The sequence below is a fragment of the Lampetra planeri genome, chromosome 47, assembly GCF_965212315.1.
Source record: "Lampetra planeri chromosome 47, kcLamPlan1.2.h2, whole genome shotgun sequence".
NCBI classification, from domain to species: Eukaryota; Metazoa; Chordata; class Hyperoartia; order Petromyzontiformes; family Petromyzontidae; genus Lampetra; species Lampetra planeri.
The window spans coordinates 98991-121509 of NC_136153.1; the positions used below are offsets into that span (position 1 = coordinate 98991).

At 47.8% G+C, this 22519-nt stretch overlaps 1 protein-coding gene and 1 long non-coding RNA gene across 3 annotated transcripts in view; one reads left to right on the top strand and one right to left on the bottom strand.

The window, feature by feature from the left end:
* The window catches only part of LOC144733457 (uncharacterized), a 186333-nt gene that overhangs the window by 62605 nt on the left and 101209 nt on the right, over positions 1-22519 (bottom strand). For both annotated transcript variants that reach the window (XM_078615365.1, XM_078615364.1), the window contains exons 17-19: positions 15836-15954; positions 14438-14528; positions 14-138 (exon numbers count right to left, since the gene is read on the bottom strand). In XM_078615365.1, the coding sequence (XP_078471491.1) occupies positions 14-138; positions 14438-14528; positions 15836-15954 (335 nt within the window). The remainder of the gene's footprint in view (positions 1-13; positions 139-14437; positions 14529-15835; positions 15955-22519) is intronic.
* Positions 11552-22519, top strand: part of LOC144733459 (uncharacterized) — a 52512-nt gene continuing 41544 nt past the window's right edge. Inside the window, exon 1 of the long non-coding RNA XR_013588362.1 lies at positions 11552-12409. This is a non-coding gene — a long non-coding RNA (uncharacterized LOC144733459). The remainder of the gene's footprint in view (positions 12410-22519) is intronic.

Sequence of the window (22519 nt, forward strand, 5' to 3'; positions counted from 1 at the left end):
CGAGTTGGACTACCTTTTAACGTGGAAGGCCAGCCCCTGAAGTACCAGCAAGTTGCCGATGTCCCTTAGGTGCTCTTTGTCTCCCTCCATGAGGCAAGTGAGCTGCACAGGCACGGGGTCGTCCCTCTCCATCTCCCCCTGCACAGCGAGCCACACCGAGCAATGACACCTGCAGTGTCACACTGAGCACAGCCAGCAATGACACCCGCGGTGTCACACTGAGCACAGCCAGCAATGACACCTGCAGTGTCACACTGAGCCACAACCAGCAATGACATCTGCAGTGTCACACTGAGCCACAACCAGCAATGACATCTGCAGTGTCACACTGAGCCACAACCAGCAATGACACCTGCAGTGTCACACTGAGCCTCAACCAGCAATGACATCTGCAGTGTCACACTGAGCCACAACCAGCAATGACATCTGCAGTGTCACACTGAGCCACAACCAGCAATGACACCTGCAGTGTCACACTGAGCCACAACCAGCAATGACACCTGCAGTGTCACACTGAGCCACAACCAGCAATGACATCTGCAGTGTCACACTGAGCCACAGCCAGCAGTGACACCTGCAGTGTCACACTGAGCACAGCCAGCAATGACACCTGCAGTGTCACACTGAGCCACAACCAGCAATGACACCCGCAGTGTCACACTGAGCCACAACCAGCAATGACACCCGCAGTGTCACACTGAGCCACAACCAGCAATGACACCTGCAGTGTCACACTGAGCCACAGCCAGCAATGACACCTGCAGTGTCACACTGAGCCACAACCAGCAATGACACCCGCAGTGTCACACTGAGCCACAACCAGCAATGACACCTGCAGTGTCACACTGAGCCACAACCAGCAATGACACCCGCAGTGTCACTGAGCCACAGCCAGCAATGACACCTGCAGTGTCACACGGAGCACAACCAGCAATGACACCCGCAGTGTCACACTGAGCACAGCCAGCAATGACACCTGCAGTGTCACACTGAGCACAGCCAGCAATGACACCCGCAGTGTCACACTGAGCACAATGAGCAATGACACCCGCAGTGTCACACTGAGCACAGCCAGCAATGACACCCGCAGTGTCACACTGAGCACAGCCAGCAATGACACCTGCAGTGTCACACTGAGCACAGCCAGCAATGACACCCGCAGTGTCACACTGAGCACAACGAGCAATGACACCCGCAGTGTCACACTGAGCACAACCAGCAATGACACCCGCAGTGTCACACTGAGCCACAACCAGCAATGACACCTGCAGTGTCACACTGAGCCACAACCAGCAATGACACCCGCAATGTCACACTGAGCCACAGCCAGCAATGACACCTGCAGTGTCACACTGAGCCACAGCCAGCAATGACACCCCCAGTGTCACACTGAGCCACAACCAGCAATGACACCTGCAGTGTCACACTGAGCCACAACCAGCAATGACACCCGCAGTGTCACACTGAGCCACAGCCAGCAATGACACCCGCAGTGTGACACTGAGCCACAACCAGCAATGACACCCGCAGTGTCACACTGAGCACAGCCAGCAATGACACCCGCAGTGTCACACTGAGCCACAGCCAGCAATGACACCCGCAGTGTCACACTGAGCCACAACCAGCAATGACACCCGCAGTGTCACACTGAGCCACAACCAGCAATGACACCTGCAGTGTCACACTGAGCCACAACCAGCAATGACACCCGCAGTGTCACACTGAGCCACAGCCAGCAATGACACCTGCAGTGTCACACTGAGCACAATCAGCAATGACACCTGCAGTGTCACACTGAGCCACAGCCAGCAATGACACCTGCAGTGTCACACTGAGCACAACCAGCAATGACACCTGCAGTGTCACACTGAGCCACAGCCAGCAATGACACCCGCAGTGTCACACTGAGCACAGCCAGCAATGACACCCGCAGTGTCACACTGAGCACAGCCAGCAATGACACCTGCAGTGTCACACTGAGCACAACCAGCAATGACACCTGCAGTGTCACACTGAGCCACAACCAGCAATGACACCCGCAGTGTCACACTGAGCCACAGCCAGCAATGACACCTGCAGTGTCACACTGAGCACAGCCAGCAATGACACCTGCAGTGTCACACTGAGCACAGCCAGCAATGACACCCGCAGTGTCACACTGAGCCACAGCCAGCAATGACACCTGCAGTGTCACACTGAGCACAGCCAGCAATGACACCCGCAGTGTCACACTGAGCACAGCCAGCAATGACACCTGCAGTGTCACACTGAGCACAGCCAGCAATGACAGCCGCAGTGTCACACTGAGCACAGCCAGCAATGACAGCCGCAGTGTCACACTGAGGACAACCAGCAATGACACCTGCAGTGTCACACTGAGCACAACCAGCAATGACACCTGCAGTGTCACACTGAGCCACAACCAGCAATGACACCCGCAGTGTCACACTGAGCCACAGCCAGCAATGACACCTGCAGTGTCACACTGAGCACAGCCAGCAATGACACCTGCAGTGTCACACTGAGCACAGCCAGCAATGACACCCGCAGTGTCACACTGAGCCACAGCCAGCAATGACACCTGCAGTGTCACACTGAGCACAGCCAGCAATGACACCCGCAGTGTCACACTGAGCACAACCAGCAATGCCACCCGCAGTGTCACACTGAGCACAGCCAGCAATGACACCCGCAGTGTCACACTGAGCACAGCCAGCAATGACACCCGCAGTGTCAGACTGAGCACAGCCAGCAATGACACCCGCAGTGTCACACTGAGCACAACGAGCAATGACACCCGCAGTGTCACACTGAGCACAGCCAGCAATGACACCTGCAGTGTCACACTGAGCACAGCCAGCAATGACACCCGCAGTGTCACACTGAGCACAACCAGCAATGACACCTGCAGTGTCACACTGAGCACAGCCAGCAATGACACCCGCAGTGTCACACTGAGCACAGCCAGCAATGACACCCGCAGTGTCACACTGAGCCACAACCAGCAATGACACCCGCAGTGTCACACTGAGCACAGCCAGCAATGACACCCGCAGTGTCACACTGAGCACAGCCAGCAATGACACCTGCAGTGTCACACTGAGCACAGCCAGCAATGACACCCGCAGTGTCACACTGACCACAACGAGCAATGACACCCGCAGTGTCACACTGAGCACAGCCAGCAATGACACCCGCAGTGTCACACTGAGCACAGCCAGCAATGACACCTGCAGTGTCACACTGAGCACAGCCAGCAATGACACCCGCAGTGTCACACTGAGCACAACGAGCAATGACACCCGCAGTGTCACACGGAGCACAACCAGCAATGACACCCGCAGTGTCACACTGAGCACAGCCAGCAATGACACCCGCAGTGTCACACGGAGCACAACCAGCAATGACACCCGCAGTGTCACACTGAGCACAGCCAGCAATGACACCTGCAGTGTCACACTGAGCACAGCCAGCAATGACACCTGCAGTGTCACACTGAGCACAGCCAGCAATGACAGCCGCAGTGTCACACTGAGCACAGCCAGCAATGACAGCCGCAGTGTCACACTGAGGACAACCAGCAATGACACCCGCAGTGTCACACTGAGCACAGCCAGCAATGACACCCGCAGTGTCACACTGAGCACAACCAGCAATGACACCTGCAGTGTCACACTGAGCACAGCCAGCAATGACACCCGCAGTGTCACACTGAGCACAGCCAGCAATGACACCTGCAGTGTCACACTGAGCACAGCCAGCAATGACACCTGCAGTGTCACACTGAGCACAGCCAGCAATGACACCTGCAGTGTCACACTATATTTCATCTAGATTTGAAGTTTTCGTGACTGCAGGGATCCATACTCTTTGGTTCTTTCAGTAAAGTCACGTAGATATAAAACAAAACAAATTAAATCACGACGTTTCAGGCACAACACAAGCGTCTGTCATCAGGTGGGACAACCACAGCACAAAACAATTGCTGAGGCGTGCAAAAAAAACCAAAACGTTACCATACATAGCACGAGTGACCAAACCGATTTCCAAAATCTTAAACAAACACAAGATCCAGGTCCGATTCAGTACAGTACACAAAATCCGTGATCTAATCCCATCTGTGAAGGATGTAGTTCCTGACATGCAATATCCTGGAGTCTACAAACTAAGTTGCACCTGTGGCGACTGTTACATTGGGGAAACGAAACGTCATGTCTCGGACCGTGTTCGCCAGCACAAGTCAGATCTGAAACACGGCAGAACTAATTCCTCCGCCGTGGCTGACCATTGCTATAATGCTGTGGGCTCTCATGATATTGTTTTCTCCGAGACCAAGGTACTCTGAAAACCGTCAGGCTACTATCAGAGGTTTGTTCATGAGGCCATCCAGATATAACAGGACCCTGCGGGGTGGGCTGGTAGGAACGAAAATATACGCTCCAAGCGTGGTGGTGTTTCATTCAGACGCTGTCTCCCCGACAGACCTGGTCTTCACCTGAGGACGGCTGCTTGCGTTGTGGCCGAAACGTCGTGAGAATTATTTTATTATGTTTTATTTTTATTATTTTATTACTTCCCTTCTACGTGACTTTACCGAAAGAACCAAGAAGATGAATCCCTGCAGTCACGAAAGCTTTAAATGGTATGCAGGAGGTCGTCAGTTCGATTCCGATCCTGACGCCTGCTATATATTTGGAGTTTGCATGACTATTTCCCCGTGGACGTGCGGAATTTTCTCCGGATCCTCCAGTTTTTCGCTCCACATTTAGAAACATGCGTTTAGAGTATTTGGTTGCTATAAACTTCCACATGATAGATTAGTGAGTTGGAGCACGTACACCAAGCCGTCAGGATGAACGGATACTCGGACCGTACAAACCGCAAAGCTGTCTCCCCAGCCATGCGGAGACAACCTTCTGAGAATCCAACCAAAACCATCACTTTACCATACATAGCAGGGGTTACCAAAAATATTTCCAAAATCTTAAACAAACACAAGACCCAGGTTCGTTTCAATACAGTACACAAAATCCATGATTTAATCCCATCTGTAAAAGATGTGATTCCTGACAGACATGCAATACCCGGGTATCTACAAACTGTGCTGTGGTTGTGGCAGCAGTTACATTGGGGAAACGAAACGACTTGTCTTGGACCGCATCCGTGAACACAAGGCAGATCTGAAATACGGTAGGACCAATATCCTCTGCTGTTGCCGATCATTGTTTTAACACTGTGGGCTCACGAAATAGATTTGTCCATGACGGAGGTACTCTGCAAACCTAACGGCTACCTTCAGAGATTTGTTCATGAAGCCATCCAGATATATAAACACAGACATAACTTCAACCGAGAGGATGGGTACAAACTGAGCAATCATTGGAAGGACATTACAGTGAGGGAAACAAGTATTTGATCCCGTGCTGATTTTGTACATTTGCCCACTGACAAAAAAAAATGATCAGTCTATAATTTTAATGGTAGGTTAATTTGAACAGTGAGAGACAGAATAACAACAAAAAAATCCAGAAAACGCATGTCAAAAATGTTATAAATTGATTTGCATTTTAATGAGGGAAATAAGTATTTGACCCCCTCTCAATCAGAAAAATTTCTGGCTCTCAGGTGTCTTTTATACAGGTAACGAGCTGAGATTAGGAGCACACTCTTAAAGGGAGTGCTCCTAATCTCAGCTTGTTACCTGTATAAAAGACACCTGTTCACAGAAGCAATCAATCAGATTCCAAGCTCTCCACCATGGCCAAGACCAAAGAGCTCTCCAAGGATGTCAGGGACAAGATTGTAGACCTACACAAGGCTGGAATGGGCTACAAGACCATCGCCAAGCAGCTTGGTGAGAAGGTGACAACAGTTGGTGCGATAATTCGCAAATGGAAGAAACACAAAAGAACTGTCAATCTCCCTCGGCCTGCGGCTCCATGCAAGATCTCACCTCGTGGAGTTGCAATGATCATGAGAACGGTGAAGAATCAGCCCAGAACTACACGGGAGGATCTTGTCAATGATCTCAAGGCAGCTGGGACCAGAGTCACCAAGAAAACAGTTGGTAACACGCTACGCCGTGAAGAACTGATATCCTGCAGCGCCCGCAAGGTCCCCCTGCTCAAGAAAGCACATATACATGCCCGTCTGAAGTTTGCCAATGAACATCTGAATGAATTAGAGGACAACTGGGTGAAAGTGTTGTGGTCAGATGAGACCAAAATGGAGCTCTTTGGCATCAACTCAACTCGCCGTGTTTGGAGGAGGAATGCTGCTTATGACCCCAAGAACACCATCCCCACCGTCAACCATGGAGGTGGAAACATTATGTTTTGGGGGTGTTTTTCTGCTAAGGGGACAGGACAACATCACCGCATCAAAGGGACAATGGACGGGGCTATGTACCGTCAAATCTTGGGTGAGAACCTCCTTCCCTCAACCAGGGCATTGAAAATGGGTCGTGGATGGGTATTCCAGCATGACAATGACCCAAAACACACGGCCAAGGCAACAAAGGAGTGGCTCAAGAAGAAGCACATTAAGGTCCTGGAGTGGCCTAGCCAGTCTCCAGACCTTAATCCCATAGAAATTCTGTGGAGGGAGGTGAAGGTTCGAGTTGCCAAACGTCAGCCTCGAAACCTTAATGACTTGGAGAAGATCTGCAAAGAGGAGTGGGACAAAATCCCTCCTGAGATGTGTGCAAACCTGGTGGCCAACTACAAGAAACGTCTGACCTCTGTGATTGCCAACAAGGGTTTTGCCACCAAGTACTAAGTCATGTTTTGCAGAGGGGTCAAATACTTATTTCCCACATTAAAATGCAAATCAATTTATAACATTTTTGACATGCGTTTTTCTGGATTTTGTTGTTGTTATTCTGTCTCTCGCTGTTCAAATAAACCTACCATTAAAATTATAGGCTGATCATTTCTTTGTCCGTGGGCAAACGTACAAAATCAGCAGGGGATCAAATACTTTTTTCCCTCACTGTATTAACCAGGTAAAGTCTTAACTGACTGTGATGTTTCTAAATGCATTGCACTCTCATGCTCACGTCTTTTGGATTGCACTCTCATACTCACAGGCCCTTTGAATTACACCCGTTGGGTTGCACTCCCTCGTCGAAGGAGGACGCTCTTCTTCTCCTTTTCTACAGTTACATGCTAATTTCTCACATTAACATCACTAGCCCCAGCCACTTCTTAATGACCCTTGAGCTACACCCATTTCAAACCTTTTAAAACAGTCTGCCTCAGCAGCAGACCATGCTTTCCCACCTGATGATGGACGCTTGTGTTGCGCCCGAAACGTCGTAATTTATTTTATTTTATACCTCCGTGACTTTACCAAAAGAACTAAAGTGTAGGTATGAACAAACCTGTCCATATGTCCAGTTGCCTGTTCGGACTGAGAGTCATAAGTCCACCGCTGCACAACATATGGCAGTGGTGGCATCTACATCTGCAGAACGTGAAAAACCTGTGGCATATACAGGAGATTATACAACTTTTAAAGCCATTCCCCGTATTTAGTTGTTATATATATAGGCCTTATTCCAAAAATAAAATATTAAGAAATCTGCCAATATTTTTTTTATAACTGATCGGGGCAAGCATGGTCATGAAAGGGTGAGGCACACCCCACCCCTCACACCCAGCTGCCTTACCGCATTAAAAGCAACTCGAGGGAAGAGGCCATAAAACCATTAAATAACAAACTCCGGGGCAAAGAGGGGTTAGCGACTATCTGGGAAATCTCCAGGTTGTCAGATGACCATATGACACGGCCTCCCCTAACGTTTTGGGGACAGTTCACAAACAAATCTCCAGAGCCGTAAAACACAGGCACATAGCAGGGACAATCGGACGTGATAACTGGAATATTTTTTTTTTATACGGTAAAAGTTTGAAGCTTGGCTATAAGAATAAGTCGATATTATAGACTGCAGTATTCCTTATTTTATTTCGTATTGTATCTTTCTATCTATGTAACTTCACCAAGAGAGGGGAAGTAATAAAATAATAAAAATAAAACATAATAAAACAATTCTCACGACGTTTCGGCCACAACGCAAGCAGCCGTCCTCAGGCGAAGAATGAGAACATTATCAAGCTAGGAGCTTATATAGGTGTAGCGAGGAGGAGCGCCTTAACAAAAGAATGTGCATATGAAGAGGGATTTTAGCATACCAATGGACAATGCGTAGGGGGTGGGCGGAGGGGTTTCAAAGTCCCATTATGCCCATGCATTATGCAGGATCAACAGCACCACGGGGGGGCGCAAGGAACAGCGTTAATAAAGGAAAGGGATGTTAGTGATATGTAGCTGCATTTACCAAACAACCACGTAGAAAACCGAAGTGAAAACTACATAAAAAACTAAAATATAAACTGATACTTACTATACTCTACAATAAGCTGAGTTACTAACAACAAATAATAATAGAATTGTAATGTTTTTGTTGTTAGTAACTCAGCTTATTGTAGAGTATAGTAAGTATCAGTTTATATTTTAGTTTTTTATGTAGTTTTCACTTCGGTTTTCTACGTGGTTGTTTGGTAAATGCAGCTACATATCACTAACATTCCTTTCCTTTATTAACGCTGTTCCTTGCGCCCCCCCGTGGTGCTGTTGATCCTGCATAATGCATGGGCATAATGGGACTTTGAAACCCCTCCGCCCACCCCCTACGCATTGTCCATTGGTATGCTAAAATCCCTCTTCATATGCACATTCTTTTGTTAAGGCGCTCCTCCTCGCTACACCTATATAAGCTCCTAGCTTGATAATGTTCTCATTCTTCGCCTGAGGACGGCTGCTTGCGTTGTGGCCGAAACGTCGTGAGAATTGTTTTATTATGTTTTATTTGTATTATTTTATTACTTCCCTTCTACGTGACTTTACCGAAAGAACCAAGAAGATGAATCCCTGCAGTCACGAAAGCTTTAAATCGAAATTCACCAAGAGAACCAAGGAATGTGAATTCTGGCAGTCAAGAAAGCTTAAGTGGAAACTTAGTTACATCTCCAATCTCAGGATATCAAAATATAATTCGAGAATAAAGAGCACGATCCCTGGATACAGACTGGGAGCAAAAGTTAATAAAACCCTTGAAATACTGGAGGTAACATCTAATGACATTACAAATCTTGGTTAACCACGAACCAAATAATAATCACAAGAGATTAGACCTAGAGTACTCAAAAAAGATACGAGAAAAAAAAGTCAAACACACAAGACCAGATAATATGTATTCCATGGAATCAGAGCCTCCCCGGCCGCCTTTGTCTTCCACCAATTTGACAACACATGGTAGCCATAAAATACGTATGAAGGGTGCCTCCCCTCAATTTAGCAGAGACCACGGAGAAGGGGGGGGGGAATGGAAACAAAGCATAAACGGGGTCACCAAGGAAAGAGGGAGGGGGAAATCAGGCGCGGCCGCGGGGAGACAGCATGACAGAGGGCATCTGTTTTTTTTTCCCCTCACAAAAGACGCACAGAGAGGGGAGAGAATTGCAGATAAAAACAGAGATACGACCCATAAATTGCTACTACTGAAAGTGACAGCGGACTGCAAGCGACAGAAGAGTACTGCGACAGGCACACTCGGGGGCATGGCCTCGAGATCAACAATGGGTGTGGTGTCTCGCAGAGAAGAGGGGCGAGGTGATGCTCGGTGCCGAGTTCGGCATGGAACGACAGAGTATCGCTGAAAGTTTTATTCTACATTTATCCTGATGTTTTGAGTTGCTTGAAAATTCAAGGATTGCGATAAGTTGTATTGTACTAAGCTTTCACAGTTGTTTAAGAGGTGTGCAAATACAATTTACAAGTTTGAGAGTGAGTGCCAGCTCCCACGAGCAGCTGCGATCGGCAGGCTCCGGGAACCTGCCCCCGTGACCTGCACATCGTCAATGAGCTGCACCAGCAGAAGCCACGAGTCTACGAAGTCAATGCAAAGAGTGGAGTTCTGCAAGCGGCAAGCTCCGGGGTGGGCTCTGCAATCAACCAAGGATGGCGAGGCTTGCCGAGTAGCGATGGGTCACCGAGTACGAGTTCAGCGCTGACAGAAGAAGTATCGCTCAAAGTTATTCTACACTGAGTGCCAGCTCCCACGAGCAGCTGCAGCCCGAGAGAAAGAGTGACTGGCAATGTCAAGCAATCAACCTTGAGGAAGGGCAGAAAGAGCCAAGTATCGACCAAGTAAGCATCGCACAGCATCGGCAACCAGCAAACAAGCTATTGCATCGCCAAAGAGCACGGGGCAGGAGAGACCGTGTGCAAACAGCTCCACCGAGCAAGGGTGTCTGCAGCTGCCAGCGGACGAGCGGCAAGAGCGATCGAGCATGTTCAAGGACAAGCATCGTGCCGACTCAGCTCATCCAGCAGTGGAAGGAGCTGGCAGCTGCCAGCGGACAAGCAGCTGCAGCCGATGCCCCGAGCGAGAGAGAGCAACGAAGCCGTTTGTATGACACGCCCACCCTCACACACTCACCACTCCGCAGGGAACAAACTAAATTTTGGTACAAGGAATGCCCAACCTCGGCGTCTGCCTAACTGTTGTATATATAGGCCTTTTTCCAAAAATTAATATTAAGAATAATTCAGCCAAAATATGTTTTTCTCTTAAATAATAAATAAATAACCAACACTCTCAACTCTGCTACCCCTCACAAGCCACACCAAGCATCTGGAGGTCATAAAAATAACATTAAACAAACTTCGGGGCAAAGAGGGGTTAGCGACTATCTGGAAATCTCCAGGCTGGCAGATGACCATGACATGACCTCCCCGGACGTTTTGGACAGTTCACAAACAAATCTCCAGAGCACATAGCAGACACAAACGGACGTTACAACTCGCATTTTCTTTAACGGTAAAGTTTGAAACACAGAAAAAAGAACAAATTGAAGTTATAGACTGCAGTCTATATTAGTGGCTTTATTATTACTTATTTCATTTCACCTTTATTCAACTCGTATATTATTTTGTATTGTATATTTCTATCCTTGTAACTTCACCAAGAGAACCAAGGAATGTGAATACTGGCAGTCATGAAAGCGAGGGCTTGGTTATATCTCCTGTCTCGGGATATCAAAATATAAATCAAAATAAATCACCAATCCCTGGAGACGGGCTCATAACAAAGCTTGGCAAAACCCTCAAAATAATGATGTAACGAGGAGCATTACGAATATTGATTAAACATAAACCGAATAATAACCACAATATATTAAGAACAGGGGTAACTCATAAGAAATGCAAGGAATAAATCCGACACACACAAGACCACGTATTCCATTAAATCAGAGCCTCCCGGCCACATTTGTCTTCCAACAATTTGACACAACACATGGTAGTCATAAAATACGTATGAAGGGTGTCTGGCCTCAAGATAACAAACACTATGAAGGGGGGGGGGAATGCAAACAAAAACATAGCCAGTCAAAGGTCAAAAGTGAGGGGGCAGCCAGGCCGCTGCGGCCACGGGAGGAGAACGAGACAGAGGGCATCTGGTTTTTTTTTTTCGCAAGAGACACGCAAGAGGGGAGAGAATTTCACATTTAAGCACGGACACAGATCATGCAATTCAGTCTTGCAAGGGGCAGGCTCCGGGGGCATGGCCTCGTGATCAACCATGGGTGTCGTGTCTCGCAGAGAGAAGGGACAATGTGTTGTTAAGAGCTGAGTTCGGCATGAACCGACAGAGTATCGCTGAAAGTTATATTCTACATTTATCCTGATGTTTTGAGTCACTGCAGAATCGAGGAATGCGATAAGTTGTATTGTACTAAGCTATCAGAGTTGTGTAAGAGGTGTGCTAATACAATTTACAAGTTTTGAGAGTGAGTGATCCAGCCAGCGACGAGCAGCTCACAGCAAAGAGCCCTCTTGAAAGAAGGGCGGAGAGCACGGAAGTTGAGCAACCACAAGTCGAAGCCCTGAAGGGCGGAGAGCAGTGGAAAGAGCCTGAGCCAGCGCAGCCCTGAAGTGAGGGCAGGAGAGGCACCAGCGGGTGCCCGTGTGAAGCTGGCAGCTACACGCCAAAGGCAAAAGCAAGGAGAAAGGAGAGAGAACGGAGCAGTGGAAAGAGCCTGAGCCAGTGCAGCCCTGAAGTAAGGGCGGGTGTCCGTGTGAAGCTGGCAGCTGCACAATCAAGGAGAGCCTGACCAGCCGCCCGTGAGCAAGAGTGTCAGCACCAGCGAGAGCGCCGTGGGTTCGACCCACACACACATCGACCAGCACCAGCTGGGAACCAAGACAAGAGTGAGGAACACGCGCAGCGGATGAGCTGCGCGCTATCTGACAACGGAATCATGGCGCACTGCCGACGGCGAGCATCGCGCCAACTCAACCTGCAGTGGAGAGAGCTGCAACGCCAAGAGGAAGAGTCTTGGCACAGGTAAGAGCGCCGTGTGTTTAATACACACACACGGTCCCAGCGGCCTGCTGGGAACCAAAGGTATTTTCAGCACAAGGAGCGCCGTACCGCGTAAGCCGCCAAGTCAACAAGTGGCAAAGAAGACACCCGCACACAACATGCATATCGGGACAAATAAAATTGTTCCAAAAAGTGATCTTTGTGTTTCAAGAAGGGTTGCCATTCCAAGGTGGTGCGTTAAATATCAACTGATCGTGAAAAGCATTGCTGCCCGTCGAGTTACATGAATACGATTGTTGGAAGTATTTTAGTCATTCGTTTTCTTTAATTGCATAATCTTGCCAATGAATTAATTGATAACTACTCTTGCTTTAGGAACAGGTTCCTTCATTACTGTTTGTATGAATATTTATGCGCATAGTTACATAAATTAGCACAATTTTGGATAATTATGCATTTTCCCATTTTCATTAAATTTTTATTCTTTTTATACATTTTCAAGACTTGACATATACAACATAGTGGACATGCCATACAACATGTTTGGAATCGACAGGAGTAAAGTTGGACTTACAAACAAATCGACTTACAGACTTATGGAACCTAACTCGTTCGTAAGTAGAGGAGTCCCTGCAATGAACTTTGGATTTATTATATTAATAGATAAAAAATAAATGAAATAAATATAATATTAAACATTTATTATATTTCTTGAGCGCATCGCGATGAGTCAGAACGTTTGTGAACATTCGTCTCGGCCAATCAGCACGCAGCAATAAACTATGTAACGGAGCTGCAGTGTTTGGTGGGCAATGCAACCTTATGACTGCACCCAAGACTACACCAGTGAATGTGAAGATATTTTACAGTACACTGTATCTTTAATTTATGTAGTTTTATATTTTAATACTGTACAGTATAACATATATTTATTAAATATGAATGGTAAGTTATTAAGTGTTTATCATATGAAATGGTTCGTTACGAAGACTGGGAAGGCATACTCGGGCTCAGGCGAAAAATATAATGGGCGGATGAGGTTTGATGGTTGCAGACTCCAGGATTCAGTTTTCTACTCATCTAAAGAACCTTGCCACCATAATCGACCACAATTACTAATTTGACCACCAATTTTCATATCAGGGCTCTACAGCACATTTGGCCACTGTTGAGCCAACACGGTGGCATGTAGCATAGTATCGATGAGGCTCGATAATTGCAACGTGCAACTCTACGGGACGTCTGGTAAAAACATTACCAAGCTGCAGTGTACAAAATTCTCTAGCACGTCTCGTGACGGGTACTGCAAGATCATGTCCGTCCGGTGCTCGCTGAGCTGCATTGGCTTCCGGTTGCTGAACTAATAGATTATAAGGTCGCGCTCATTACACACAAAGTGCTTGCCACAAATGAACCACAACACCTAACTGATCTCATCAAAGAACATAAACCATTACACAAACTCCGGTTATCCTCACAGCAGCTTTTGACTGGCCATCGAACAAAGATGGTCACCGTATCGTGCGCTTTCAGATGTGTTTCTGCGGCCATCTGGAACACACGTCCTTCCGATATTAGGAAGCTTCTGGAGATGTGCACTTTTAAATCATCTAGATTGACAAACTAATTTCCGTAGAACTCATTTTTGTGTTTACTTTGTTGTCTTTCCTCCGTATCTCTGATAAGCACAGTGGGCTACGTACAGTGCAAAAGAAGTTCAATATACATACATACCCATTGTACTGTTATAAGTTATTCAATATACGACGTTTCGATACATAGGAACGAAGCTCCAGGAACGCATCTGCTTCATACGTCGAGGTATTACTGTACTCCGAACCCACTCGTCCCAAGCGGTCCTTTCCTTATCTGGCAGCTTTGTAGCGCAGCACGCTAACCACTACACTACCGCACCCCGTGATAAGGAATGCATATATCATGTATAACACGTTCAAGCCAAGACACATGTAGGCATGTAAACAGTACACATACAAAAAAACGAATTCACAGTTTACAACAAATAAATGTCAAAGAAACACGCAACGATACCATTTCCTTGACGTAGCAGTATTTCTGAGAAATGGCATCGGACAAGAAGTCGCACGCTCCGGCCGACCACTCCTCGCTGCCACCTGTTGGCCTGGAAAAGGAGATGGTTAGAGGCACGCACGCGCGCACACACACGCACGCACACGCACGCGCAGACTACAAGTGGACGCTCGATTGTCCGCGTGCTGTTTCTCCAATGGGCCGATTAACTGAGCGCACCTGAGATTTTGACGTAAATGAATAACTTGTGGATTTTTCCCTGAAGCCCAAATAAAAAATTGGAAATGTGTATTAAAAGTCACGTGCTTAAATCGAACAAATATGTGCTCTGGTTAATCCGAAATCCACATGATCGCCTCTAAAGTACAGTAGTTGCAGATCTTTACAACAGTGGGTAGAGTTTGATTGATATTGATTGGCGTAGCTCTGCTGCTGTCTACGTGGTAGGCAGTCTTCTGTGCGGGAGCAGGAAAGTGTTATCACTGAGCAATGGCATCGAATACTGACGATCGACCGATCAATCGTTAGTACTCCTTCTAAATCGAAAGAGTAATAAACTAAATCGTCAGTTGTGCTTTATTTTGAGAGATTTATCCGATAATTTATTTTGTAGTGCAGAGATCCATTGAAAATGTATGTTTTGGAATTATCCGCAATTTTTTTATTATCTGCGGTCGTCCTCCCCATCAATAGCGAGGTTAATCGAGAGAATACTTTACTTGACACTCCCATTGTAACTGCTTTGTAGCACTGGGAAATGAGTGAAAGCCCAAGAGCACAAGGGGACAACATTCACAAGTCACATACCCCAACTTGCCATACTGCCACCTCTCAGCCCCATGAGTTTACAGGCACGCGCCACCACCACGGTTAACTTAGTAAATGCAATCACCTAAAACTAACACCCATTGCTTACAATACACACTTGTAGGTATGTAAACAGTACATTAATTCAGTTTACAAAAAACACTACAGAAAGGAGACTTTTTTTACCATGGCATATACTATGTATTACAAAAAAAACGTTATATATATTTTTTTTAAAGGCCGAGTTAATAAAATGAGTCAATAAAAATGGACTGCTTCTGATTTGTTCAGTACTCTGGATGAAATAATTCAGTGCAGCACCCCGAGTGGGGATAGAGACTGAGACTGCATGCCACCCCCATGCTACATTCTCGTAATGAGCCGACGACTGCCACTCGAGGGAGAAGGACCAACGTGAAGCGTTTAAAGACGACATTCACGAATCAAGCAAATCCACAGGGGAAGACGATTGATGGAGATGGGATTCGCAAATTGCCAACGTACGAAAGGGGTTATAACACGTTACATCGTTGACACACGCGCGCACTTCTGCAGCAGCAGTGTGAAAGCGGGTGGTGAGGTAGTGCTTACATCAAGCGAGCGAGACAGCAGTGCACCGCCATGGCGGGGTAGCGGCTGCACGCCGCGTCTATGGGGCGCAACTCGCTCGGCGCCACCACCGCCGCGTCTCCATAGTCGAGCAGCAGCACCTGCACTCGTAGACCGGGCGGTGCGAGAAACCGTGCAAAGGAATGTTAAGTTAGTCAAGTCAGTCAGTCGCCTGAACGAGGAGCCGAGGTGGAGTAGAGTGGTACCTCGGTAAACAACTGCCTTGGAATTCGTCGAATTTGGTATACGTCGTGTTTTGACGATAAAAAAATGTCTTGGGATACGACAAGCTTGCTAGACCTTATATGGGTCGAGATGAGTCACCGCATACCTGCGTACAGTATACCCCATTCACGACTGAAACAAAGCGCCGCTCCTCAGTCATTAAGCCGTAACAGTATTGTGTAGAATGAACAGATGTCACACTTCAGGAACATTCTTAGAAAAAGGAAAAAACAAACTTCAATAGACAGGTTTTTAGTAAAACTCAAACCTGGTAAGCGCCTCAACCAGGTCCAAGTCAAGAAAAAACACAGAAAAGAGAAAGAGAAAAAACCCCAGAATTTCAGCTTCCTGAAGTTTTAATGGAAAGGGACTCTCCTTCCAAAAAAATAACATCTCCTCCTCCTCCCCTTCCTCACCACCATCCTCGTAGGCTATCAACTCCTCTCAGCAAGGTAAAGTGACGTTAAATTTTATTTTTTATTTCAATTTATTTTAATAATTTTTATCCATTTATTTAAATTTATGTATGCATTTTAGTAATAAGTAGTGTCTAAATTATTTTATACAACCCCATTAATGTATAATATGCCATATGAAATAAAATTTCTCATACTCTGGAATGGATTATTTCCTTTCCCTTTATTTCTTATGAGAAAAATTCGTTTGGTATACGTAATTTTCGGTATAAGTGCGACCTTCTGGAACAAATTAACGACGTATACCGAGGCACCACTGTATTGGCAAGAAGCGTGGCGATTCACAACCCCCAACGGGCTCCTTTCTCCCCCCGCCCCCCCGTACGCCTCCTCCCTCTCCTCGATTTGAGAACGATCGCAACCTGTCGGTCATGCTTCAATGGAAAATAATGAAGTCTCTCATCTCTTCTAGATTTAGTTGTTTTTCATTTATTTATTCTCTTATCTCTTTTTTACAGTCTCGTTTGCAGTCTCATTCGGTTCCTGAGCCCAAAACGTAATGTTATCATGAAATAAGGTTTTGAACCTTGGTAAAACTTGTTTCTCTAGTCCATGCCCAAAACCACTGGTCCAATATTAAGCTCAACATTTAGAAACTCCCTCTACCCAAAAGTCTCAACTCAATAGCAAAGCCAACACTTACAGTAGAGAGACACACAAAGCAAAACACCCTCTACTGTCTTTGCCCAAAGAGCCACAAGTGGTCATTGTAGGTTTTGGCCGAGTGACAGGAGGCCCCGCCTAGTCCAGAGCGCAGACAAGGGGTGTGGGGCAACCCCTATGAAGAAGGCTGCTCAGTTGAGGAGTGAGCAGGAGCAGAAACAGCAGCAGTGAGTGAAGGAGGATCTCTAAGATGTGAGGACAAAATTGATTTCAATAAATATTTTCTTCAAAATTTAGTGAATACCCTGCACATCAGAGACTGGGGTGTGGCCCCGTGCCTGCCTCACTTTGTGCGCGGCGGCGGTCCCGGGTCAGGACAGCGGCACGCAGACGCAGCTGCCCTGAGACTGAGTACCAGCCACGGGCACTGGTGAGGAAGCGGGGGACTCGGAGAAAACCAGCCCTGACTCCTGTGACTCAGCGCCAGTCTCGAGCTGTGACCCTGGGTGATACCCTGAACCGTACTTCACCCTGGTGGACTCTGCAATGCGATGGTTACCCACTTTCGCAATGAAACATGGAAATCAGAAACGTGGACAACAAATGAAAACAGAGTGCAAGAAAAGAGACAGCTGTTCACAGTGGCGTGGAGAGATGAGATACTGGAAATTACTCTGAGACACAGGCAGAGGAACATAGTAGAATAGACAACACGGGTAAATTAGAGACGCAAATTTACACAGCAGTGACCAAAACATGATAAAAACATAAATGCACACTCAGAACTAGGATAAGACAGAGAGAGGACGAGGTGTGGATTGGAGAGCGTACGCAAGTTGGACAAATCGCATTGAGATCTAATGCAGCAGCGGATAGAGCTGAGCAAAGAATGCAAAAGCATCGAGAGAGAGATGCGTGCTGGGAAAGATGCAGAAAAAAGAGGAAAGCGTGGATCAGATGACAAACCCACATTAGAGACGAATCGTTTTTGGTCATGATCCATTAGCGGATAGATCATGGCTGATGAAGATGACGGATGAGTGACTTGGTTCCTGCCCTGGTGTCGCCCCAATTTCTTCACGCAACGTCATCAGCCAAAGCACACAATGGTCAAAGTAGGCTCATATACAGTGAATTTCTCGATTATCCGATTTGTGGCTTATCCGCATACCTCAGATTTTTATCTAAATGAATAACTCGTGGATTTGGCTTTAAACCCAAATTAATCATGTAAAAAACAGTTCCACATTGTTATTCTTGGAAATGTTTATTACAAGTCACGTGCTTAAACCAAACAAATATACTCTTTGGTTCTTTCGGTAAAGACACGTAGGTATAAAATAAAACAAAACAAATTAAATCACTACGTTTCGGGCGCAACACAAGCGTCCGTCATCAGGTGGGACAACCACAGCAAGAAACAATTGCTTAAGTGGGCAAAAGGGCTGCTGTAACAAGAGGCTATATAGGTAAGAGAGGGGGGGAGGAGTGGAGCGCTGCCGAGTGAAGAGCAGCTAGAAGGGATTAAAGGGCAAGGGGGGGGGGGAGAAGTGGGCGGGGCTGGGAGTGGGAGGTTGAAGAGAAACTGGAGATGCGTATATGAAGGCAACACCATAAAGCAATCCAGCAGCCCTTTTGCCCACTTCAGCAATTGTTTCTTGCTGTGGTTGTCCCACCTGATGACGGACGCTTGTGTTGCGCCCGAAACGTCCGTGATTTAATTTATTAAGTTTTATTTTATACCTACGTGACTTTACCGAAAGAGTATGGATCCCTGCAGGCACGAAAACGACTAAACTAGGCCGAAACAAATATACAAATGTTTGTCCGGTTAATCCAAAACCCACGTGGATTGTCTCTAGAGTACAGTAAATCATGAAATAAACGCAACACAAGCAATTGTCTTCAGGTGAAAAAAGACAGCAGGAGAAGTCATCACCTCAACCGTGAGGAAGTATAAATTTCGATTTAAAGCTTTCGTGACTGCAGGGATTCATCTTCTTGGTTTTTTCGGTAAAGTCACGTAGAAGGGAAGTAATAAAATAATAAAAATAAAAAATAATAAAATGAAACAATTCTCACGACGTTTCGGCCACAATGCAAGCAGCCGTCCTCAGGTGAAGAATGAGACACTTCAAGCTAGGAACTTACATATAAGCTGGGTTGGGGGTGGTAGAAGAGCGCCTTAACAAAAAGAATGTGCATATCAAGATGAGTTTAGCATATACATGGGAAATGCGCAGGGGGCGGGGGGGCTTCAAAGAATAATACATAGTGTTATGTTGAAATGTGGTTTATTGCAATACAGTATATAATTTAATGTTGGGTTTATCTATGGCAGTATATAGTACGGTATATGCTCGGTTGATGTAAGAGAATAAAGTTTAGATGGAAGCATATTATATAACTTTTACGACGTAGTATTGTAATGTATTACTTGCTGTTAGTAACTCAGCTTATTGTAGAGTATAGTAAGTATACTGATGGTGCTATGCAGTTTATATTTTAGTCTTTGTATGTAGTTTATACCTTAGTTTTCTACGGTGTTGTTTAGTTACTGCAGCTACATATCATTGGCATTCCTTTCCTTTGTTAATGCTAATCCCTGCACCCCCCCTTGGTGCTCTTGATCCTGCATAGTGCGTGGGCATGGTATGACTTTGAAGCCCCCCCGCCCCCTGCGCATTTCCCATGTATATGTAGTAACGCTTATGACTCGTTGACACCGGAGTTGGAGGCACACTTGTTTATTTGAATACCAACTTTGTGACATACACAATTGAGGGGGTATCGGCCCCCTCACCCGTCTATCTGAGGACACACCTCTAGGCTAACCTTAGCCTGCCTCTGAGTCCTCCACTAATGGGCTAGGGGAGGCTATCTTGGCCCGACACTGGTCAGTCGGGCCCGGTACCCAGAGTCCAGACCAGCACTGGCTCTGGCTCTGGTACCACGCCACTGGCTCGAGCCTGCGCGGTCCTGATAAGGACGGCGTACCAGGGGGAGTCCAGGGCTCTATCTCAGACGTCTTCCGCCTCCTCTTCTTTAGCTAAACATCACTCCCGAGCCCCCCGATACATTCCCCTTTTATACACCCCCCTCCCTGAGGGGTGGGGCCCCGGGGGATCGTAACGTCCGAAGCGCGGACGTCGTAGAGGGCACCTGCCCGTGCACTGACGTAGCCCCGCCCACTGTGCTTGTTTACCATAGGCTGCCATGCATAACGGGCTCTCTGTAACAGCCCTACATCACTCCCCCCCACATAGCATGCAGCCGTCCCGGCTGCCAACATACAAAATTTGACAATAAAGGTGCCTTCACCCCCTGACGTGTGCCTCACTATTTTTGAACCATAACAGGAACCAGAACAAGACACAACAACAAGATGAGAAACAACCCGTCGCACCCCCCCGAATAAATACGAATTCCGTAAAAAAAACAGCTTATATACAACCAGCAGGGAACCCACCCCGCACACACAACAAACGGTGAACCCAACATATGTACATCCGAGGAGCGGGAAACACACCATCCACACAACAGCCAATAAACACAACAGCTATGTACACATTTTCCGGCCTCACAACAGTTTGGGCATTTTAGCGCGCGTCCTTGCAGCGGGCCCCTCACACGGGGTAACCCCGCGTGGCGGACCATCAGGTGGCGACTGTCCGTCTTGAGGTGAGCATTCCTCTGACTCCGCGTGACCCTCGGTATCCGCAGGAGGGGTGATCGGGCGTGAGCCCGTCACTCCTGATGCTCCTGAAGGTGGCACAGCCGGCAAGGCATCAGGTGAGAGCGACAGAGACGGACCCAGCAAGTCGGCCGACCCCCCACATGTTTGGCCACGCGCGTGTGAAGTGGGGTCGTGTACCGCAGCGAAGGGTTTTAATCTGGAGGGGTGCACGAACCATCGCCGCTTCCCCCACTTGATGCGCACGCACTGCGGACGTAACACCTCCACCACTTCCACAGGGCCCCGCCACGGCCGCACAAGTTTTGAGGAGGTTGCCAGTGGCACCTGGGGGCAGTGCAACCATGCCTTGTCCCCCGGCTTCCACTGCAGCATGTGCGCTCGACTCAATCTGAGGCGCTCATTTGCCTTCTGACGGAGGTCAGAGTTTTGCATTGCAGCATCCCGTGCCTCGGTCAATTTGTCCAGATTAAATTTAACGTGGTCAGCCAGATTAGTTTTTCCCTGCGGCACGGGGATCCGCAACTGGGCACGAACAGGCGGGTCTGGTTCTCGGCCGTACATGAGGTAAAAGGGAGAAAACCCCGTAGCCGCATGGGGTGCCATCCGGTACGCCGCCAAGACCCCCTGAATTTGTAGGTCCCAATCCGTTTGCGAGTCCGAAACTTGTTGTGATAACATGGACGAGATGGTGCGATGCAAACGTTCGACCATCCCGTCAGTTTGTGGGTGATATGGGGAGGTCCGAATTTTCTTTGTGCCCAGGAGATCGCAGACTTGTCTGAGTAGTTTACCGGAAAAATTTCTGCCCTGGTCGGTCAGCAGCCTCTCCGGAGCACCTTTGTCCAGGACATAACCCTGAACAAAGGCCTCCACGATGGCTGCTGCCGACTGGTTGGCCAAAGGCCAGGCCATAGGCCAGCGTGTAAAATACTCGACACCCGTCAACAAATATCTATTCCCTCTGGGGGTGGCGGGGAATGGTCCCAAAATGTCCAGACCGACCAGCTCGTTTATCCTGGACACTTTGATCGATTGCAAGGGCGGGTTAGACTCCCGTGCCGGCGGTTTGCGTTGTGCACATTGAGGGCACGATCCCAACAAATCCCCCACATCCCTCGTCATGCCAGGCCAGTAAAAATCAAGTTGCAGCAAGGCGAGAGTCTTTTGGGTCCCCAGGTGTAGGAGGCGCTCATGAGCGGCCCATACCACCCTACCCCGCAACCCAGTAGGGACAACCAGCCGATGTCGACGTGACTTCCCGTCCCAATGCATTAGCAGACCTTGGCACATTTCCCATGCGTCGGAACCACCTCTTTTTCCCCCCGCCGCACCGCCAACGCGACGTCGCCACCCGAGGAGGGAGACATCCTCCATCTGGAGGCGCCCCCATTCAATGACGGGCAACCCCAACAGGGAATCTTTGCCCTGTTGTTCGATCGAATTAGGAACCATTGCATCGTCGTCGTTGGCGGCCGCCAAGACAGGTACCGATGTGTCCCCTGGAGGCCTGCAACGTCCAGACCCCAGGAGGCATGCACACTCGGAGGTGGTTGGCAAGCGTGACAGAGCGTCCGCGTTGGTGTGGCGAACGCCCTTACGGTATGTGGTTTGGAAATCGTAATCCTGGAGGACCTCCAACCATCGGGACAATTGTCCCGATGGCTG